The 23,525-nt window shown below is 38.5% G+C and overlaps 1 protein-coding gene across 2 annotated transcripts in view; it reads left to right on the forward strand.

Moving 5' to 3' along the window:
• The window catches only part of GRID1 (glutamate ionotropic receptor delta type subunit 1), a 492,238-nt gene that overhangs the window by 388,326 nt on the left and 80,387 nt on the right, over positions 1-23,525 (forward strand). For both annotated transcript variants that reach the window (XM_071563483.1, XM_071563482.1), the window contains exons 6-8: positions 1,230-1,403; positions 14,516-14,677; positions 15,889-16,008. In XM_071563483.1, the coding sequence (XP_071419584.1) occupies positions 1,230-1,403; positions 14,516-14,677; positions 15,889-16,008 (456 nt within the window). The remainder of the gene's footprint in view (positions 1-1,229; positions 1,404-14,515; positions 14,678-15,888; positions 16,009-23,525) is intronic.

Below are 23,525 nucleotides of genomic sequence, written 5' to 3' on the forward strand. Positions count from 1 at the left end.
CAGGGCCAGGTTCCCTTCTGATAATGACACATCACAAGTTGTGGGCCCTGTTGACTGAGGAAATACTGCCACGAGAATCATTTGCAGTCCCCCTGCCCTTCAAGGGTTTGAGACAGCCCTGTGCAGGTTGTGCAGCTGGGACTACCCATCCCTGCTAGAGATGGGCTGGTGTGACCTCCAGGTGCTGCTGGTGGCTGTAGCGAGCAGTTGGGATGTAAAGAGGGTGTCTGGGGGATAAGTGCATATGGCAATGCCACTGCCTGTGTTTCCTCGTGATGTGCTCATGCTAAACTCCTGCCAGGAAGAAAACATCACAAGCCGCACCTTTGCTATGATTTCAGGATCTGCTGAGCCTGTGATTTTCGATTTGTTTTTCCTAGGGTAAAAAAAAGAAAAGAAAAGAGGGTTTGGGTTTGTATCTTTCTTTAAATACAGAGTATGTAAAACATATAGTTGAGTTGGCTTCAGTCACATTCCAAAGCAGGTAGATGCAGGCTCTGTCCCAGCATCGATTAAGAGGTTGGTGCATGGGAAGGTCTGCAAAGAAGCTTTAGAAAGTGCAAACCCGGGAAAAGAAGAGCGGCCTGTCCTTGAGATCTCCTTATATCTTGTCCCAAATTATTCTGTGTCAGAAACTGGTGTTCCTAAATGTTTCAAACCTTTCCATGAAGTTTCTTCTTTTTTTTTTTCCTAGTACAGATAACCTCAAAAGACTTCCTTGAGTCATTATCAAGATTAGTCTGTGGAAATGATCTACTGTTTTTATGGGAAAAGTGCTTACTTGTAATGTTGTTCATGGTGTAAGGGCCATATTTCCTGAAGACTGTTACGTTTTTCAATTGTTATTTTGTCTTGAAGATATAGTGAGGTTGAAGTCTGTTAAACAAAAATTCTTTCTATATAAATTTGGTTTCAAGGCTCTTGTTTTTTTTTTTCCTATTTAGAAACCTGTCAAGACTATCTTGGTGCTTTTCTATGAAGAACTATATATGCAGAATTTTAGTATTGCAATATAGATGGCACTTTTTTAGGCTGTTCGCTTTTGTTTCAGATGATGTGTAAAAAAATAGCATTATTGTTATTAAACCAAAAATAATAGCATTTGGCCTAGACTAAGTATGTTTGTTTTTCTACTGTTGTCTTTTTTAAACATTTATCCAGTAATGAAAGGAGTGTATAAAGTGTCTGAACAAATACATGTTTTTAAAAGACTGTGTCTCCATTCACAGGAAATCACTGATAATGAAATATTAGAGTTGGTACATAGTGCTCTGGGGAGGATGACAGTGATCCGGCAAATTTTCCCTCTCTCAAGGGACAACAACCAGAGATGCATGAGGAACAATCACCGAATATCCTCGCTGCTGTGCGACCCCCAGGAAGGCTACCTCCAAATGCTGCAGGTCAGTAGCTGTCCCCAGCAGGAGAATCTGGCTCAGGAGTCTGACATAGGGTAGATTTTGTGACTCTATTAACTCAGAGGAAGAATACTATGAATACAGATAAGTTTGAGGATGTAAACTTTGGTCCACTTTTTTGGACTTAACTGTTTATTTTATTTCTAAGGACTGTTTTAGGTGTGATGTTATGCTCATGAAATACCAGCAGGTGGTTGCACTAACTCAGAGCTGATTTTGAATATTTCATTCCATTAAGAATCTTTTTCTATTTGAAAAATATTGTGCCATGATAGTCTTGTGGTATTACTGCCCTGCTTGTTGTATTTATACTTATTAGACATCTGTTGAGAAAGAGTTAATCTGTGAGGATAACAGAACTCTGATAGGTATTGAGCTGTGGAGTATTTCTGATTTAGTTAAATGGACTGAGTCCAGCTGATGTATTCAATCTGTCCCATTTCAATAGTCTCAGAAGTCTCCAGCAGCTGATAACTGACTGAGCATGTGAAATATGCACTACTAGTTCAAGTTCCAGATTTTGGTAACAGATTTGAGTCTGGTGTAAGCAACATCTTGAGATTCCTTCGCAATTTATCCCAGATATCAGAATTTTTCTTGCCATAATATAAATAAAATTTCAAGTGATATTTCCAAGGATAGTACAATAATTTAGAAGGGCTGGCCTTGGACTTTCAATGGGCTCCATGTGCTTTGGTTTACTTGAGACACAGTTAAGAATCTCATTTGTGTCACTGTTGAAGGTGTTGGATAAAACTATAAACTTCATTGAAAAGTTAGTCTTAAGCTGAGAGGAATCTAATGAGGACACAGTGGTTGAGCCTAAGGGTCAGTGAGTTGTGGGTATTGTGTGGTAGAGTCTAAAGGGGCTTGTTTTGGCTGTGGGGAGGGAGCTGTTGGCACTCTGGGCTGCTGCAGCCTGGTCAGGAAGGTGGTGGGGAGTGAGAGGTCCTTAAAGAGAGAACTCATATCCTGGCTTGAAAAAGACTGTGAAGAGCAAGGTGTGGGGCTTATAGAAAACCAGGAGAGACGGGAGATTGTCGGGAAGGGAAGTGGGTCAAGATTTCCCAAGGAACATGGATAGGGATGTTCATTTTACTTATTTGTGTCCTACTAAAAATTTGCAGCTGCAGAGACTGAAATCCTTTACAAGAATTATATGGAGGTTTCCTCCTTGAAGAGAACCTCTTCTGGCTCAGGTTCAGTCTCAGCCATGGCAAAGTTTGGGAAATGCCAGTTGCACATCCTGTACTTCTGAGCACTGGTGTGTTCTCTCTGCACAGGCCAAAGCCTATGCCTATCTTGGCTCAGAAAGAAAAGACGTTTTTGATCTTTGTTAGTAACTCTGAGGTATACTGTAATGAGAACAAGAGCTGCGCATTTCAGATCAAAGCAATTTCCAGTATGATGAAAAAACTATCTATGCTGCACCAACAAATCACTCATTGGGAAACAATCTTCCATTACAACAGGATTTTGACTATTGCTGCCTGTGCTGGTTTGTGCATAATCTAATTTGGAGACTCATTTGAAGGGCTCTGACAGGTGTCTGAGCAAGTTCTTGTTTGGTAAAACAGGAGCTGATTTGATAGCAGTAACAGCTTCATGTCCTATTACTGAATTCCTTTGATAGAGACCCTTTGAAAGGGACCCTCTTCCTGCTGATTCCAAAATGTGGGTTTTGAGAAGCAAAACCTTCTGTTTGTGTCTTTTGGAAATGTAATACCACCTTAGAAACTGTCTTTAAGGGGATGATATGTGTGGCAGTTTTGGCTTTTGTTTCAGCTAGGCCTTAGCTAGGCCTCAACTCAGCAGACCCTAAGGATGTGACATAGATTAGAAGGGACAAGCATCACCTGATTTAAGCAGCCAAAAAGGTATTTCATATCATTTGACATCATCAAGAAGTGTCAAGAAGTATAAAAAGAGAGGGAGGTGGAGCATCTGTCTCTTTTGGGTTTTGCCTTAGTGCCAGGAAGATGCACTGCCCTGTCCTACCGAGATTAGGCCTTGCTGCCATCTGCGCTGTGTTATCCAGGGAGGTGAACATTTTCTTGTTAATTTTTCTCCTCTCTTGCTGGGAGTTTTCTCTGGAAGAGTTTTTGGGAGGTTTTGTGGGGTTTAGGAGGTTGGAATCTGTATTATTTGCATAGGGACTTGGTAGCTATTGTTGGTAGTTTGTTTTTTTCCTCACGTTTGTGTGTATATATATATATATATATATGTATTATATCATATTCTGGTTTTAATTGTCTTTCTTTTGTGTAATATAAGAAGCTTGATCCTTTGAGTTTTAGGGATTTTCCCCCTCCTCTCCCTCCTTTTCCCTTGGTTGAGGGGGATCCTTTCTCTCTGAGTTGGACAGTTGGCATTTTGCCAAGACAATATGGTGATGTTATGCTTTGCCCATTAGCTCCTTCTCTATGAACCTAGAAAAAAAGAAAGATACAAGGAAGTGCAGAGGTAAACTGACTGCCTTTAGGAAGTGCTTCCAGAACAGTCATGTCCAGTCACACTGGCATGAAAGATGAAGGGCACATGTGAGAACTCTCAAATTGGCTACCCCGGTATATCTTGTGTTACCTATTGAATACAGGAGGCTTCTATCATGTTCAGTTATATCTGAAGTGCTCCACAGCTGCATTTTTTTCATAAGCTTTGCCAAAATATCTTACGTAACACCTCGTGGACATACGGCTCCTATTAATTTCTGAGTATGAATGACATATTATTAATGGTCCTGTAATTCAGGTACTGCCAATTTTCTGTTTCCTTTTTTCTTGCTTAAAAAATAGTTTTGACCTTTTGCTGTACAGAAGCACATCACTAAATTACCCCTATTGCCAGAGGCTGCAGTAGCTCCAAGCTCCATGTCAGGCTGCATGAATCCACCGGAGGCAGCGAGCGCTGCCAGCACCAAGCCTTTGTGTTGCTTTGAAGAAGTTTGATTAAGGCCAGAGTTTGGAAATCCCTGGCTCATTCTCCCTTGGGCAGTCTCATATTAGTAATTGTTTGTTGTCAAGGTAATTTACCAGCTATTGGCAGTTAATTATTTATTTAATGACTTTGAAGAAGAAGAACCCAATCTCTGTCAGCCTCTAGCTGTAATATTTTTATAGGGGAGAGTTTAGCATTTTTAACAAGCTAGTAAAGAAAGAAACATTTATGTCATGGATTATTAACTTTGTTCTGGCTAATTTAATGAAAATCCTTTTGCAACAATTTTGTTCTATATGTCTTTAGTACCATATCCTGGAAAGTTGTTTTTCAGTGGGTGATCATCCTGGTTTGGCATTCTGACAAGGCTTTTAAAGATCAGGCTGTTCTGCAAGCTCATCCAAAAACTCATCTGTTCTGAATGCTTTGTGGAAATCCAATCTTATTCTATCAACCCGCTTGTCAAAATTTTGCTCTTGCCCTTATTTCTTGCACATATAATATACTCAGCTGGGTTTCTGCTTCAGCTGGAGAAAAAGCTTTATAGAGTTTCTTGTCTTGGTCATTTTATTTGACTTCAGAAGGCTGCATTTCTCTCTTTCTTAGCCTTCATATAGGATTTTTTGTGTCTGTGTCTCTTTGTAAATGGGAAGGAGACAGTTTAGAACTTGCTGGCTTCCACTGGCCACGATTATCCTGTGGTTTGGGACATCGGTGTTGTCAGTACTGCCTCATCTGGAGAGAGAATACTGAAGCACTTCAGGATTTATAGTTGAACCTGGTTAGTCCTAGACAGACCTAGTGTGTATCCCTGCTCAGTATTTGAATGGTGTATAGTGGTATAACTGCTATCAAACTGTTTAGATTATTTCAGGCATGTTCTTACAGAGTCAGTTGGAAGAAATTTTGCTCTACAACCTGATTCTTTCCAAAATCCTTCTCTTTAGATATTAGTTTTTACAGCTCTTTACAAACTTGATTTTTGATGAAGATGTTTTTTTATTTCATTGGGCTAGTCACAATGTGTTCATAAGCTCAAAATCAGGGTTTTTTTTCTGGTTTTTGTTTTTGAAGAAAGATTTCTCTTTAGAAATGTATTTCCTATTATTTTGGGGTTTTTTTTACCATGTTTACTATTTATACAGTTAATGAGTTCAATCTATGTGAGATTCTAAATATATTAAAATGTATTACAGGGTCACAGTGTATCTGAATTTATTTAGCATGGTCCAAAATACTTATAGTAAGATTAAAAAGGCAAAAAGAAAACCCCAGCATACTGTGTCACAAAATTTATGAGGTTATTCCTGACAGGATTGAGGGTCCAGCATCTCTGCTCAAGAACTATTCCAGGCTTTGCTTTCACATATTTGAAGAGAAGATGTTGCAAAGTGTGGGAGAGTATTCATTGAAAGAGCTACTCTTCTCCTTATGTAAAAATTTCATTCTTCAAGGACGTGTCCACCAGATATCTTTGTAGGCATCTCTTAGCAGTTGCTCCTACAGAGCTGTGTTTTTATTTCTGAACTATCTTTTTTTTCAGAAGTCACTGCAATTTAACTACTGCAAGTGAAGTTATTTTTGAAGATGTGTTTGGCTGCCTAAACTTAAGGGCCTGATCTTGCAGTGCTGTCCACCTAAATGGCCTTATTCTCATTTGACCTGTTTACACTTCTGTTATTACACAGCTGTAAGTGTTACTGGGGGCAGTAAATATTGATTAAGTCCTATTAAAGCAGTCCCTTTCTCCCATAAAGGATCAATGAGCCACGTTTTTCTTTTTCTTTCATTATAAACCTATATTTACATGTCTCTTTAGTGAAGTTTAATTTGGAATTTTTTCGGTATGTTCGGTCACAGGAAAATTGTTTTTGAGTACTACAGGACTGTAAAGTATTCTTGAACTGACTTTACTGCCCCTTGCATGACATAATCTCTCCCTGAAGCCCAATGGCATGTGCTTTATATAAGGTGTGTTAGCAGAAGAATTTGTTAAAAACCCCAAACACTGTGGGTTTGCTGTGGCCATGGAGGATTTTGTGAGCACTCTGGAGGCTGGAACCCCAGGGACACTCTGGAGTGAGCTTTTCTCTTCTGCTCACACTGCCTCTTTTGACTGGTACATTTCTCTATTTGCATAATGGTTTCATTGAATTTTTGTTCAGTGCTCTCCCAGGGAACAGACAACAGTGACTAGGAGGAAGGGTTAGTACCTCCATTTTTCATTTGTTAATGCCTCTGAAACCTAAATTGTACCCATATTTATTTAGAAATGAGGTGGTATAAAATAATAATCTTATACTCTGTTTTCAATTCCAACATTAGCTCTTGTACTCCTGTCTGACTCTTAATGTTCAGTTTTCTTTATCAAATGTTTCCTACTAGACTTTCCCTCGATGGTTGGTGTTAGCTGTGCCAAATTCTTGAGATGTTAAGTGAGTGAAGCCAATGCCTCCAGCAAAGAAACTTGAGCATTACAGGGTAATCCAGGCCTTGTATTATTGTTAACATGTTGTTATGAAATGTACTGGGGAAGAAAACACTCATAATTATGTTAAATACTCGAATAGCTGAAAGACAGCGAACATTCAGAGAATAGAAACTGTAGGTAAAGAAAAGTGTTGTGAAATATGTGATTCAGTGAAAACAGGAGAAAACGAAAAAGCAAAGAAGAGCTGCTTATCAGTTAAAAAGAGATTCTGAGAGTGCAATTTTCCATACCAAATCTTTGGAAAGCCCATTTTTGGGATATTTAAAACCAGAATGGTCAAAGCACTAAATAATACACAAGTTAGATTCCTTACTGTAAGAAGGCTTGAGTAATAGTCCTGTCTTTCTGTGGGTTTAGGAGAATTGTATTAATTTGATTTCACTTGCCTCAGTAATAATAAATAAATAGCCCTTTGGAAGTTTGAAGCTGACATTTGAGTCTTTAATGAATGTTTGTTTTTTGACTCTGCTTTTCTCGTGAATGCCATGCTGCTGGCTGTGATTTTGTTCTCTCTGAGCAGCAAAGCCTGTATTTATAACATAGGCACTCATGCCCAGTGTCATAATGGGCTGAGGAGGCCTGGGCAGGGCCAGGGGTAAGGGGAACCAGCCCACACTGGCCCAAAGGCAGCCCTGGGGAGCAGTGGCGACCGGGACCTAGTGTGGCAGTTTGTGTAGCCATTCATGTGGGAGGGCACTCAGGGAAGATGCCTCCCTGGTGGAGGAGCATTCCTTTAGCTGAGTGGAGACACTCCAGGTCCACATAACCCAGCCCCTGGGCAGTTCTCTGACCACCTGCACAGGTCAAGGGCACTCCCTCAAAGCATATGGTGGGCATTCATCTGAGGGCAGAGGCTGCACCTCTGGCTCAGGGGTTTGCACCACATACCGAAGCGGAGGCTGATGCCTCCACCCAGATGGAGCTGCTGAAGGGAGAGGATAAAATGTAGACCTCAGACTTCCAGAAGAACTTGGGCCTATCTCCTGGTGCGGGGAAAGGGAGCAGACCTGCCTGCAAGAGGTGTGTCCAGACAGAGTACCTCCAAAAGCAGGTGGGTGGCTGAGCTGCAGGAGGTGAATAATATCAGGGAGGCTAGGAAGGCATTAAGAGCTGGTTCCAATTGCAGTCTGCAGTTGACCCACAGCCAAATAGACAAGTCCCCAACAGCACACACAGAAGGGAGGGAAGGAGGGAAGAAAAGGGGCAAGTGATGCAGGATAGTGAAAGCTGGCAACAGCAAGGGTCTACAGGAGGAAGAGACTTCCCCCAAAACCTGAAGTGCCCTTGCACAACCACCTCAACTGCTTTTCAGGCTGAAAAGAACCTTCAGATCAGAGGAGAGGCTGGAGCTGAGTAAGGCAACTCCATCTGCTCCTTGTGTAACAACCGGTACAAGTAAGAAAAGACAACAGGTGAGACCAGCAGATAACTCTTTTGAGAGACATGGAGACACTCATGTGCTGACGGGACCTCTCTAGAGGGATGGGCTGCCTGCTAGGGGTCATATCAGGGATGTCACTCAGAGACTACCAAGCCTCCTGCAGTCCACTGACTATTATCTGTTGCAGTTGATTCATGTGGGCACCAGTGATACAGCCAGGAACAGTCTGAGTACCCAGAAGGATTAAAGAGCTCTGGGAGTGGCACCAAGAGACTCTGGAGCACAAGTAGTTTTTTCACCAGTTCTTCTGGCTGAAGGGAAGGGGCTTGAAAGCACCAGTCAAATCTGACAAACCAACAAATGGTTACAGGATTAGTGCCACAGCCAGAGGTTTAGCTGCTTGGACCATGGGCCTCTCTTTGGAAACCTGGTCTGCTGGAGGCTGATGGGCTACATCTGTCACAGAAGGGGAAGAGCATCCTCAGTCATGGACTTGCCAAGCTGGTGATGAGGGCTTTAAACTGAAGTTTCCATGGGAGGGGGACCTCAGTCCATTGCATTCCTACCAGATGAACTGAGCACCAGCAAGAGATGTCCAGTGACTGTGAAATGGTGGAGTTCAAAATCCTTAGGGCAGTAAGGAGGGTGCACAGCAAGCTCATTACCCTGGACTTTAGAGGAGCAAAGACAAAGTCAAAAATGCTGGGAGGCTTGCGTGGGTGAACAAGTGGCTCCTGCACAAACTCAAACACTAAAAGGAACCCTACAGAGAGTGGAAGCAAGGACAGGAAGCCTGAGAGAAATACAAAGAAATTGTCTGAGCACTCAGGGATCAGGTTAGGAAGGCTAAAGCCCTGATAGAATGAAATCTGGCCAGAGTGACCAAGGGCAAAAATAAAATCTTCTGTAGGTATAGTTGGTGATAAATGGAAGAGTAGGGAAATAGTGAACCCTCTCTGAATGGAAATAGGAGACCTGGTTACCCAAGATAAGGAGGAGGCTAAGGTACTCTGGGATTTATTTGCCTCAGACTTCACTGGCAAGTGTAGTAGTGAGAGAGAAGTCGTGGATGCCCTACCCCTGTCAGTGTCCAAGGCTAGGATGGATGGGGCTTTGAGCAACCTGCTCATTGTAGTGAACCTGCCTTTCTAGTGAGTGGCATCTTTGCCCGTGGCAGGGGTGTTGTGATTAGATGATGTTTAAGGTCCTTTCCAACCCAAGACATTCTATGATTCTATAAAACTTATTTTAGAGAATAAAACAGGTAAAATTTTCCGTCTCTCCCCTCCAACAATGTCTCTGTAAGCACACCATCATACCGTGAGTAAATCATCCATCTTTACTGCTCCTAATGAGACACATTTTGTCATTAGAGGCTCAAGTGTAGAACTGCACCTGGCAGCACTTGAACTTTGAAAGTTGAAACACAGTGTTAGGGCATGCCGATGTGTGCATATGTAGTCACCATGATATCACTCCCCAGGCAGCCAGTGTTTCTACTGCTGGCAGGCTACACTTGATCTGAGCTCCTTTTCCATCTGCTTCATCCTTGGAGCTACCTGCTGTGGCCACTCACAGAGCAATTTTGGCAGCAGTGAGGTACAGATGCCCAGCCTGGGAATGAGTTTTTGAAGTAGTGGCATCTCAGTGTCAGCTTGCCTTCCCAGCTGATCTTTTCAGCATTCTTTTCTGGCTGGACTCCTGGTTCTCCTGGCCACTCTGAAGCTGGGGTCAGTCTTTGTGGCTTGCTGGCCCTCCCAGAAGAGCATTTGTCTCTGATTAGTCCCTCTGAAGGAGCTAAAAGCTATCTTCCTATGTAAATTTAAAAGTAAAATCACTCTGGAAAATCTCATGAAATTCACATAGAAAACTTTATGAAATGACATTTAGTAATGTGATAGATTTCCATTCTTGTTGAAAATATCTGCTGTGCTCTACTAGTGTATGGTGGATTTATTTCTTTAATAAAAAAAGAGAGTTTCATAAAGTCTGGAATAATTTCCAGAAGATAAACCGGAACATGCCTAAAATTACTCATGTACAGGAGTAATCTTTAACATATTGGTGAAGTAGTCACCATCATTCTTACAGCAGAGATTAAAAAGCATTTCAGTACCTCCTGCTCTTACACTGTCAGCAATGGAGTGAACAAAGAACTAAAAAATACTATCTCTTCCTGCAAACATGACTGAAATGAAACACTTTGTTCTAGTCTAGGAATTTTTATTCTATTAAGGGGAATCTCTTTAGGCAGATATATGTCCTTCCCTCCTCCCTTCCCCTGTGAATATACAAATAGGGGAAATAAAAAATACTCCAGAGCTTTGAAAGCCTAAAGTAGCCAAGTACAATGTCTTGTTTTTCTTCTTTCTTGCTTTGCTACAAATTCTGAACACTACCTGATGGCTAATTTTTCAGTTTACTACTTTTTCATTCCTCTGACAGTACTGGTACAGTCTGAGTATATCTGTACCATGGGTGTCTCACACATTCCTTTTCAGTGGTCATGTTTGTACTTACAGAGAGTTTAATAGTTCACTGGAAATTAAAATATGGGTGCAGTTGCAGTTTCAAGAGGATACAGGCTATGTCTGCTGAATCCTTTTTGTTTTCACATCATCGCTGTTCTGGAGGTTATAGCAAACTCATTTTGCAAATATGATCTAGAACATCTTCAAAGATTTTGCTATTTTCTGTGTTAAAGTGTAATAAAGGAAATTGTTATATCCCTGGATTCACTGTGATGTCAAGGCCAGGATTGCTGTATCTTAAGTAACTTTTGCTACAAGAGAATACATGCATAGTAATGAAAGTGAATGTTATATTGAGAAGAGAAGCATATTTGAGGCATTTAAATATTTTTACTTGTCTACCTCAGAAAGAAATTTTGAATAAAAGTAGATAAAAATGTACTTTACCTTAATTTAAGAATATATCTTACTGTAGGTATTGAAAGAATCAACTGTTCAGCTACACTCACACACTACTCAGGCATGAGATTAGACCTGATTGAATAATTCTGTTTTCTAGCATAAAGTAGTTCCCATTTGGAATTAGGCAAAGACACTCAGTTTATACTACTGTGAGTGGTCAGAAGCTGGGTCTGCTCTGCCCACTGGGTAGTATCAAAAGGACATTATTTGCTAAGTTACTGTGATATTTTTGTTCTTAATTATGTTTTGCACTTCAAAGAGACTTTTGACCCTGAGGACTACAAAAACAGTAGTATCATGTGAACATCTTGTCTTTAAACATGGATTTTTGATAGCTGTGTTAAAACCAAGTTTCTTGACTATAAGTTTTAAAGACTTCTACCCTTAATGGAGGAGAGTTATATATTTTGTGTTAATTTATGGCTTAACTAGTAGACTGGACAAAGGAAATAATAAAAAAAGATAATTTGTTTTCTTAATGTTACACATCCAGCCTTAGTTGTGGAAGTTTTGATGCTGGTCTTTTTCTTAGCTTGCATATTTTCTGTCCTAAAAAAAGAAGTGTTGATTGTGTGAATAAGATTCAACTTACTCTTCCGTACAGTATTGACTCTTCAGTGAGTAATGAGTAAAATGTAGTTATGTATGCATGTTATCATTACTGGAATAGATAGACTAATATTTATGTGAAGAAAGGAATTTTGATGACTAAAACCCACCTCATACTCATGTTTTGGATGAGGCTTTCAGAAGACGAGAACTGGAGTGGCAAAATACCAGTGGATAAGACTGTACAACAGGACAGACAGAATATTCTTTCCAAGGCAAAAAGTAACTTGTATTCTCTGCAACATTTTCTTCTGCCTTGGTGTGTATCTACAGATGTATGTTAGAAGGGTATAAGTAGTGGGAGACTCCTCTTGTGCAGACCCTTTCTTGCTCTCACTCAGTTTATATAATTCTTTCAAAGGAAATTAATGGAACAGTAGTGATACAAGTCCATTATAGGTCTAGAACTACGAGGATTAGGTTGGTAAACACAGGCTTGTTTTTTTTGCTCTGCAGCATAAGGTAGTTTGGGTAATAGGCATGGTCATGTGGGCTAAGATCCTCAACACAATTCTCCCAAGCTCTCAATCAGTTATACCTGCAGAACTGGGGCGTCTTCTCCAAGAGCAGAAAAAGTAGAAAGAGGAAACAGCATACCCAGGGGCATCCTGTGTTTCTCCCTAGAGTTCTCTGCTAGCACACCAAGAACACTGTTTTGGGGAACGAGGCTCCAGTTTTCCAGAACTGCTAAAAAACAATGACAAAGGGGGAAAAGACAAAGCATTTCTGATTTGTGGCAGTTCCACAGCAACAGACAATTAGCTGTCAGTTAAAAGTGAGGGTGCAAACTAAAACTTAATGAGGAGCAAAGAGGATCATAGTGGAGCATAAGAAATGGTATTTTTCCTTATGCATGGAAAACCTATTTCCAAGCAAGTGGATTTTGTGGTGTGTAGTTTGGGGTGGTTTATCTTGTGGGATCTGAGATTTGTCTTGTTTTGTTATTTTGTTTTTGTTTGGTTTTTTTTTCTGTGAAGAGTGGTAACCAAAGGAAGAAAAGTTCTGTGTTGAATAATAAGGATCCAACTGGTTGCTTTATGTGAAAGTTCGTTGGAAAGTATCTGCAGAATAGGAAAACAAATGCAGTTGAGCAGAAGAAAAGGTGGTTGTTGGGACTCTTGTTAACTCTTTAACTGCTTACTCTTCTTAAAAAGAGAGGAAATCTGGAAAGTAGCTATTTTGGAAACTATTTTGAATGGAAAATGATTAACTGGATAAAATAGCAAATATAGGCAGTGTAGAATGTTTGTTCAGCAAGGCTAGAAAGGAAAAAGGGAAAAAAATATGTCGATGGGAGATATTTTTACTGATAGTATCTCAAAGGTTCTGCATTATTTTCATAGCCTTTTTGTTTAGTCACTTAAATAAGCAGATATTCTCAACCTCTTTTTTGTATTTTGACTCTTTCAAAATGAATTTTTTTATATGTCTGTTGTTCAGATTTTCTTCTGCTAGAAGATTTTTCAAAATGTTTCAAGTTCTCAATTCATTTCAAGCTCCAGATTATGGCACATGAAACATTTTTGTTTCTGAAGATTAGCATCTTAGGGATATCAGGAGTTTACTTGGAGCCAGTGATGCAACAGTAAAATATGTTTAAGCTTTCATAGAGTGACACTTTTATTGAGACACTTGAAGAGTGATGTTTTTATAGGAAGTATAGAGCTGCATCAACTTCCACATCTAGGCCTTTTCCTGGTCTCTTGACATCACTTTCTAAGGTGAATTAGAAAAAATACAGGAAATAAATGGCACATTTGTGGATCACCCTGATCAAAGCCTTCAGCTAGGAAAATATCTCTTTAATAATAATAAAAAAATGCTGCATTTGGCAAATTATGTGAACTGGAGGTTTGAGTTTAGTAAAGAGTAAATCAAAACTCCTGTGCATAGGTTTGAAGAAGAGGGCACGTGAACTCTAAAAATAGAGGTGAATAATATACAATTATTTTTGAGAAATCACTTATCAGCAAACTCCCACTACTAAAGTTTTAGCACTTGTGGTGGATACTACTGCTTATCAAAGATCTGATCCTGTATTGCTGGCCATGTCTTGGAGTGACAAATGAAATATATAGTTCAGCATTACTGTTGTGGTGTTCTGTTTTTACTGGGGCTTTTGTCCTTGATTATTTTTCTTGTTATCTCTCATGTAAATTGAAGAATAAGGAGACTAAAATCAATAGTTCCAGAGAAAGTAGAATAGTAACTAGTCTTCTGTATGTTTGGTGGAGAGAAATAGTAAGACCAAAATAATACTGTAAATTCTCCTCCCTCTGTTCTAAACACTTGCCTTGGTTTGCATTCATGCACCACGCTGTTTTTGCTGTACCAGTAATTACCAAGGAGATTGCTCAAATGACTAAAACCCCCAACAACTTAATTCCATTCTATCTTTCTCTCCATGCTGAAAGGACTGACAAAGTAGCAATCCTTGTCTTTCATTGATAGATAGCTGTACTCCCTCTGTAACTTGAGTTTATATGTGAAATGTGATCTCTTACTCCTTTACAGCACTGCATTGCAGTGGTGTAGGTTATGCTTGAGGAATACAAGTGTGCCAGAGTCCCTCGGACAGAGGGACCCAGGATTGCTGATATTTGCTTCAAACACCCTGACTACTGAATGTGTCAAACATACCCAGCTTTTAGTTTTTACTTATGCCTTCTTTTGTTTGACGGTTTTCACAGTTTCTTTGAAAGGTGCTAAAATAAACAAAGAGGCTCATTCTTATTATTGCTTGCAGGTTTCCAACCTGTACCTGTATGACAGTGTGCTCATGCTGGCCAATGCTTTCCACAGAAAACTGGAGGACAGGAAATGGCACAGCATGGCAAGTCTGAACTGCATGAGGAAATCCACCAAACCTTGGAATGGAGGAAGATCCATGCTAGAGACTATTAAGAAGGTGAGAAAAGACCAACCACAGTTGTGTGCACAATTGAAAAAATTGCTTCATTTCTACTTGATCATTTAAAGAGGCTTTCAATTTCCGTTCAACTTCTTTGAATTATTACAAGCAAGTGATTTACAACTACCAGGAATGATCCACTGCTATTAAACAAGTGAATGATTTATGATAAACAAGTTACACAAATTGCAGTGTTGCTGCAGTAGTGTGTGTTCTCACAGCTACTTTCTGTGGGGGTAGTATGCTTAGGAGCAGTCACAGAAATTTATACATACATTTTATCAAGGGAACAACCTAAGGAGCTTGGGGGACCAACCAGTGATAAAGTTTAAGACTTATATTTCTTTACTACAGCTCAAGTAGCTTTGCATATTAGCTGAGCATTTGTAAGTGTGTATTTGTGTACTGTATCCCAGAGCAAATAGGATCTGATTTAGCTAAGTTGTCACTGACAGTTACACTATCTTGCTCCAGGCTGAATTACTCAGGTATGGACAGTCCTATGGCCTGGCCAATGAATGGCAACTTCTTGTATGAAAGTTACTTGATTACAAGCACTAGTGAAAAATAATACTTATTTTTCCTATGCTAACTCTAGCAATTATTCAGAAGAATCCCCCTGTTTCCCAATCTATGTCGATGAATAATTTTCCTCTTGTAAAAAGGAGCAATTTGATTGTTCTGATGAGTCCTAATGACACTATTCTTTGTTGCTAAGTTAATTCAATCTTTGGTGTCACTTCATGCTTCTTTGCTGCAAACCCAAAATCAAACTGTGATACTTTCACAGTGACACTTGCAATTTTATCTTTTCTTCCTGTCTCTGTTGGGAGCACAGTAGGGATATTCTATCTGTTGGGCTGGGAATTAATGCCTTGTATTCAACCCTAGAAGTGAACTTGCTGCCCTCAGTTACACTGTCTCCTAGTCCACTAAGGTCCTTCTCCTTTTCTTTGGAGTCTGTTTCTGGGAACAGTGATGACCTGGTGGCCATGCACAGTGAATGTGTTAGTGCTAAAGTTGTTTTCTAACCAAAATAAAATAGTATTTTGTCTGGTGCTGGGTGTGAGCTACTGAAGAACATGTAATTGCCACATTTAAATTCACTGTAAGCATTTTCAAAGCAAATTTGGCATACCTTTAATGAGAGGAATGTTAATAAAGGTGAATTTGTTCTATTCTAAAATTTCTGAAACTTATTTCCTTAGGGCCACATAACTGGGCTTACTGGTGTAATGGAGTTCAGAGAAGATGGTGCCAACCCCTACGTGCAGTTTGAAATCCTGGGCACCAGCTACAGTGAAACCTTTGGCAAAGATGTGCGGAGGGTAAAGTCGTGCTGCTTCTTTCTTATCTTCTCCTCTAAATGCACATTCTGCTTCACAGGAGAAAATGTTATTCTTTAAGAGTGAATTAGCACCACACTACAGAAGAAATTTACTCTTAGAGAAATATTTTCTAATTTATCACACACTTAAATCTTGAAAACTAATTTTATATTGGTAGGCAGGAATCCTACAAGTTGTTTCCCATGTACAGTAATGATAAAGTGCTATAACAATCCTGTGAACATAATAGTGAAGACTGTACAATTCTGCTTGTGTATTTTATTGTTAATTAAGATATGATCTATGAAATGTAAATATGAAAGATACAACACAATTGGCACTTGTCTTACTAAGGAAGATAACTGAGAACATAAATTACCTAAACACAAAAAGAGATGTTTTAAGTATAGATGCTATGAGAAATTGAGATAAAAAATTTTTAAAAATCTAGAGAAGATAATTTCCAGAATGAATGATGTATATCATGAAAAGTAAAGGATGACTTATCACTGGTAGTTTGTGGAATAAGGACTGATGAGGATTGCAAGGCAGTTAAAATGGTTCCAAGGGGCTACTAACATAAATGGTCATGGGCTGAAAATGCTGGCTTGGACATGTTCAAGCAGGAGGGGTGCTCCAAAAATATATGAAACTCTCAACTGAGATTGGAACCCAGGCTACAAGTGGTTTCTAAACTGGTGAACTGGTTGAAATACAAATATTACCACTGTGTGTTCAATGGATCTTGCATTAACCAGAGCTGAAAAAAAGAGGATTCAGTGAATAATTAAAATATATGACATTTTTGGTTTTCATTTGACCATTGGTTTCTGTGATTTGTTTTGATTCATATGAATTACAGAAGTCTAAGTGGAAAAAAAAGCAAAGAACTTGTGTTTACAATATCATTTTATCTGCTAAACATGAGATTCTTTCAGAGTCTAATTTGGCACAAGGATTCTGGACATGGAGCCAAAGGCATGTGATACCTATTAGAAATTCAACAGAAGGGAGATAAGTATTGCAAATGCATAAAAGTCCAGGAGATATAATTGAAAATTTTCTGTTGCCAAAAAATATCTCTGAACCAGAGTGGCTAGGCACCCTCCTATATTCTGCTGACCATAAAAGGCTATTTCTTGGTCTGCTTTCATTTCTAGAAGATGAAAAGGAGGAAGTCTTAATTTTCAAACACCACCTGAATTGTAAAAGGTTACCCTATTGTCTAAATTTTGGAAACAGTGTTGCCTCTTTAATAAAATAAAGTTGGCTTTGGAGGTCTAGGAATCAGTTCTGTTTCCTAGTCAGAAGTATCTGGTGCCGTGTGAGATGCTGTGGATTGTATTTCCAGCTTCCACTACAGAAAAGCAGGAGAGTGCTGTGTTATCCCTGGCATATGGATGCCATGGGGTGTTTGAGTCTGATTCCATTTTGTTACAGAATTCCCAAGTGACTTTACACAAGTCACATATTTGCTTGATGCTTTGATTTACCTTTCAGTAAAATTGGCATGAGCACCACTCAGCACAGGTTTGAGCCTTACAGGCAAAGTATGATGTGTGAGTATACATCAGTTTTTTTTTTCTATTGTGCATTTCAAATATGGTAACACAGATACAAAAATCTCTCACTTGAGTATGTGTAGCACACTGACCAAATTGACATATATTCCAGAGGTGTGAAATGGAGATACCTAAAACATCACTCAAAAGGGACCACAAGGTAAATGAGACAATTACTAAAATGGCTTACCTGATACACCACTGATCACTTTTGATCCCTAATGCGCTACTTTGGGATTAGGTGTTTAATATAGGAAGGCTTAACTCTTTGGATGTTAAATACAGAACACTATACAGTTCCCAAAAATGAAAGGGAATATAATTCTGTATGGGTAAAAAGCTAGTGGCTGTGGAATACTGCTCTGAGCTTAAATGAAATTCCAGAAATTATACTCTTAGTCTAACAGAGAGTAAAAAGCATAATGCTAGAGAAGTCTGTAGCAGAACTTGGACGAGATGATACCTCTTAGAGCATAACTACCATGGAACTACTAGAATTGAGTTATTTAGGCAACCTAACTTTGTATTAGTGCATTATGTTCCAGCTTAGAAGTGCCTTTAACAACTCAGAAAGTCATGCTTGTCTTGTTTATAATACTTGAGTGAGAGACCAGTTCTGATTTATTGTCAGTTGTTTCCATTTCAGCCTTTGCTCAGGTTTAGCTCTGGAGGCACATGTTTTTGATAGAAAACAGAGGGTTCTTCTGCATGGCTTTCTTTTCCTGTGCATGAATAGCATCTGCATTTGTTCATCCCTGTCCAGACCCTACAAAAATTATTTGCACTTAGGACCTGTGACAGGGTAGGGCAAAGACTGTGGTGTTGAGTGTTTAACCTTAGGTGGAATCCAGTCAAAAGCTAGTGGGGGGACTTTTAACACTCAACATCCCTTACAAAGTATCTTGGGGGTCATTTTCACCAGAAAGGCCCCAAGTAGGGTGTCTAAGACAGTAACTAAAATTTAGCAGGAATTTTCAGAGCTATTTTGTAGAGGTATCTTGACTTTCCTGATGTCTGTCCTGAGATCTGGTGTTTCTGCAGACCATTGTTCCTTCCACTAGTTGTGATTTAGGTATGAATGCAAGTAAATATATGTATTTGCTCTCTTAATATGCCTTCTGCTTTCTTCAATAAGTCACTTACTACATCTCCTTTATACACAAGTCTAACACCACGTGGTTTTGGTAAAGGCTGATAATGCTTTTGTGTGTATCATTTATTTTTCCTTTGGGTGTACTTTAGTGAGAGGAAACTTCAGAAAATGCTCTAATTTCTTGGTTTAACCATAAAAGAATGGAGTGCGTCCCTTAAGGTATATCACCTTGTTTTACAAAAGGCTCAGGTAATTACCTTCTATTCACCATGTGTATGTGGAGGTTTAGAGAGCATGGTGTATTTGTGCTTAAAAAAGACATTAGCATGGTGACTTATCAGGGCATTCGAAAGGTAAAGATTGTTAGGCAAACTGAAAAGGCTTAATGCCTAGTGCTCAATAATTACCACTATTACTTATGTTCCTAGTGTCTGTAAACACCTTTAGAAATAGCCACCATAGTATCTGTGTATTTTTCAAAATATAATTAAAATAATTGAATACAAATTTATATGGGAACTGAATAAATCAAAAAGTTAAAAATAAGGATATTGCCGATGTCCTGCTTCCATAGTAAAAACAAACATTAAGAGGCAAGGCAAGTAAGTACTACGTTAGTTCACTCTGTAGTGACCATCTCTATTATTAGTTCTTATTGATGAAAGCCTTGATGTAACTTTCTGAACATCTGAGCTAGTTCATACTTCTCATGTTTCTGCAGCTGGATGTGTTTCACACAATACAACAGTTTGATGATCCAGGTGTGAAAGCAAAAGTTGGGGAGTTGGTACTCCAGGATAGTATTCCTGGCAAGTCACTACTTCACAGCGAGCTCTTGAGGTTCCAGCATATTTGTTCTTGTTTGACCATTTATGCAGAGAGTACCACAGCAACTACCTGTCCTTGTAGGGATGTCATTAGGCTTAGTTAGATGGTGCCTCTAAGGAGCTTTATGATAATCTTCATCCTTTCTCTAAGTGTGAAATAATGTGGTTATTTAGTTTATTTTGTGACAGGGATCATATTTTTTCTAATGCGATCAGCATTTCTTTCCCAAGCTGGCTGTAATGAAGGCAGAATTAATGGTTTGCACACATTCAGTATTTCATAAGAAACATTCTGTTCAAAATGATAATGTTTATGATTGGTTATTCATTTCTGTTAGTGAGTATGTTTTATTTTTTTATATTAGATTTTCCTTAAATATCATCTGCTTCATAAACTGTTACAGTTGTTTGCTAGAGCAGTTCTGAGGCAAATTGGAGAAGTCACTCTGAGTAGTTTTGTGATGTTTCACAGTTGTTGAGTCCCCATCTTTGAATTCTGATACTGTGGTTTAATTGGGATTGTTACTTTGAGACAAAATCTCATCATTATAATAAGAAATCCTGTACTTTTTATTCATTGCAAAAGGGAATGGTATTTTTTGCAGTATCAGGTGCTTTCATCTGTAATAGTAATGCAAAGTCCTATCATATGCCGCTAAAAGATACATATCCACCAAAAGAATTATCTTAGGATTTTCCTACTATAATTGAATCAGTTTTACTTATATGGAAAACTATATAACTAAATTGCCTGAGTGTAGCTGTAAAACAGATACCGGCCTCCTGTTTGAGCACTTCATAAACACACACACTGCAGTTTAACCAGTGTGGCCAAAGTGCTCTTCAGCAGAAATGTAAGACTGAAGTCTTGGCTTCTTTTGATCACTAAAGACTCCCTGTTACTTTGCAAAGGGAATAGCTAATACTCCTTTCATTCTGGGTAAAATACAATCACCACATATTTACATTTGGTTAAACTTTCTCTTTTTGCTTGAGTTGATGAAGTGTCATGGAGGAATAATTAGGAAAAAGAGTGTTGTAATTCACTCTATAAATGTGTTGTGTCAAACTGAAGACAGAACTGAAGTATTTTGCTCAATAAACCTCCTTAAATTTTTGGTTGCAATTTTCTATACAAGATGGAGGTGAGGAGTAAAAGTAAATGCATACCTTGCAAATTCTGTGCATTGAATTATTCATGCTGAAAAATACAGCTGAGCATTTAGTAAATGGCAATGATCAACTAGAGAGGAATACTAAAGAAGCGACATGATGGGCATGAGGATTTTTTTCTGAAATGTAGTGGGGTCACTGTATTCCCAAGTTCTGAAAATTGGGCCTTTTTAAAAAAAACAATAAATTCAAAACCTTTATGTTCTGCATGCTTTCACTGTACAGTTCTAGCTGAATTATTACACTCACTGAAAAGTTGGTAAGCAATGTTAAAAGTGTATTTTCTGTTGCAGATATCTGATACTTAATTCTAGTTATTTTATTTTTTTATGTTTTTGGAAACATTGCCAAAGGGACCCATGCTTGTGTATAAACTTACTTGTATTTGCAAATACAAAATACTGTATATATTTGCAAATTATACTAGTGTCAACTCTGAGTAAGAGGAATGTCTTGCAAACTGGAGTTGGAATTTCTCCAAGCATGAGATCATGCTGGTCTTCTCCTTTGGAAGACTGTTGAGCTGTTTATATGACATTTTCACAGTGTGAAGCTCAAGACTAAATTATAAAAAGCAGCCATATCTGAGTTCCTAGTGGGGCCAGGATACCCACAGCAATTAGGAGGCAGCTGAAGCTTCCACAGCCCACATACACCACTGCCTGCATGTTCAGAACTTCTGTTTAATTTCTAAGTCACATACTATATCATACCTACCAGACTGAATTGTGGATGTACCATTGTTCTTTTTTAATGCATTATGCAATATTGCATAAATTTGGGCTACTAGAAGGGTTAAAATCAGCCTTGTAAAAACACATCTTTAATTATGGAATTTTCACCAAAGCTCCTGTAATTTATTGATGCATCCTAGAAAAGAATTCAGAATGGGATGACAAAAAAGCCCCTTTCTGTAGCTCGGCTCATGAAGAATCTGTGCTGAAATGTGGACACTATGAAGAAAATTGTATTTCCATACAGAAAGAGGTCAGGATTTTCTAAACGTAACACACACACAAAAAAAAAGGTATTAAAAAAAAAAAAAAGAACCTGACTAAATAATTTTACAATTTTGGAAATGCAAAGCCAAAGATTATTTGCTATTTTCTCTTTCACAGCACCAATTGTGAACAAAGGCAATAAGCTCACTTCTCCAGAAAAGAGGGACAGTCCATCTCTCTTAATTTCCTGCCCTAAGAAATATCTCTGATACATGGTTGTTGTTCAAAATTCACACCAAATCCAGAACTTTCTGTTCAGTGTCAGAATTGCTTTTTTTTTTTTTTAGGGTAATGTCTGTTTAGTGAAATCACTTTGAAAGAAAATAATGATAATGCCAAAATACAGTTATTATAGCTGTCAACAGGAGTCATCTTCGTTTTCATAAGTGCATAAACTAAGGAGATCTAACTTCATTTGTAGCATGATTTATTTCGGTGTCAGGGAGACTTGCAAGGACTGTATGTTGAGGGAAACCATGCAGAGTTTCTTTCCTGTAGTATTTGAAAAATGCATTTAATTCTTCTGATCGTTGCTGCCTTGTATCATTTGGTAAGCTGCAAATAGATTAAAGGCCAAATATCATTAATTTAAGCAATAATTTTAAAATGCAGGGAAACTTCATGTATATATTGCTCTGATATATTCAGTATGTCAAAAAATGCATGTTTAAATACAGGTAGTTAAGTTATTTGGTCATGCTACCATCATGGTTTTAAGAAAAATAAAAGGATTTTATGGTTTCTATTTAGTCTTATTAAAATAAACAATGTATATAGAAGTAATTTAAAATTTCCTTTCTATTTGTGGTTTTATTTCTGCTATTTCATGTCAAATTATATTATTTTATATGAGTAAATACTTTCACATGCAGCTTTGCAAAAGCCAGGTTTAATGACAAAATCATAGTGGTCAGCCTGTGTGGGACATGTGGAACTTCTGTGTCACAAAGTATCACAAACTATCTGGCTTGCTTTGGCTTGGTTTTTTAATTTCATTGTACTTTAAAAAGAATAACCTTAATTCCTCCACTTACTTTTTTGGAAAGATACATTCAAAAGGGCATCAGAGTTCTGATTAAACTTCTTTGTCTGTATTTGCTAATTCACTGCAATTAACAGTACTTGGCAGAGATTGGCCACTACTGTTCCAGTTCCTGACAGAACTGCTGTTAAATTGAGGACTTTGTGTTTTCAGACTAACAAAAAATCACTCAGTTTTACCTTAAAATAGGTACAATCTGTAATGGATGTGAGCTTGTGACAAGGAAAGAATTCCAAAATATGCCTGGTCCTGTACCACAATATCTCTTGCAGAACAAATGTATATATTTTGCTGGTGTCTCTGTACAGGAGGATTTTTGGTAGGTCCTTTGAGTATTGATACTGGATTTTGAAGATAAGCTTCTCTGTTTTCTCACCCTTTATGAAGGAAAGAAAAAGAGTCAGCAGGATCTCCTGGAGGGACAGAAAGAATTGGAACAGCAAGGATCTCTTGAGCTGCCTTTCCTCCTGTGTCTCCCAACTCAGCCTGCCCACATTAATATTCCTCATCACTCCATGGCAGTTAGTCAGGCTGCAGCACAGATTAAATATCCTTCCCTGTAGCTGAATTAACTTTCTTAGATGTAGGTGGTATAAAATAGGTACATCAATGTACCTACTGCCTCTCTGGTTTTAATTCTTTCAGAATTCTGTCTGTTCTAAATTCATACCTAACTATGAGTATTTCCAAGACTTCAAAGTTTAGGTATCAGAGTAGCAGCAAGACTCTGTAGAGGCAGACTTTCCAGATGAAGTGAATTGTTTGGATTCTGATTTTGAAACACCCACTTCTCTAGCTCTGGCTTGCTTCAGTAGGTAT

The sequence above is a fragment of the Pithys albifrons genome, chromosome 9 (genome assembly GCF_047495875.1).
Source record: "Pithys albifrons albifrons isolate INPA30051 chromosome 9, PitAlb_v1, whole genome shotgun sequence".
NCBI classification, from domain to species: domain Eukaryota; kingdom Metazoa; phylum Chordata; class Aves; order Passeriformes; family Thamnophilidae; genus Pithys; species Pithys albifrons.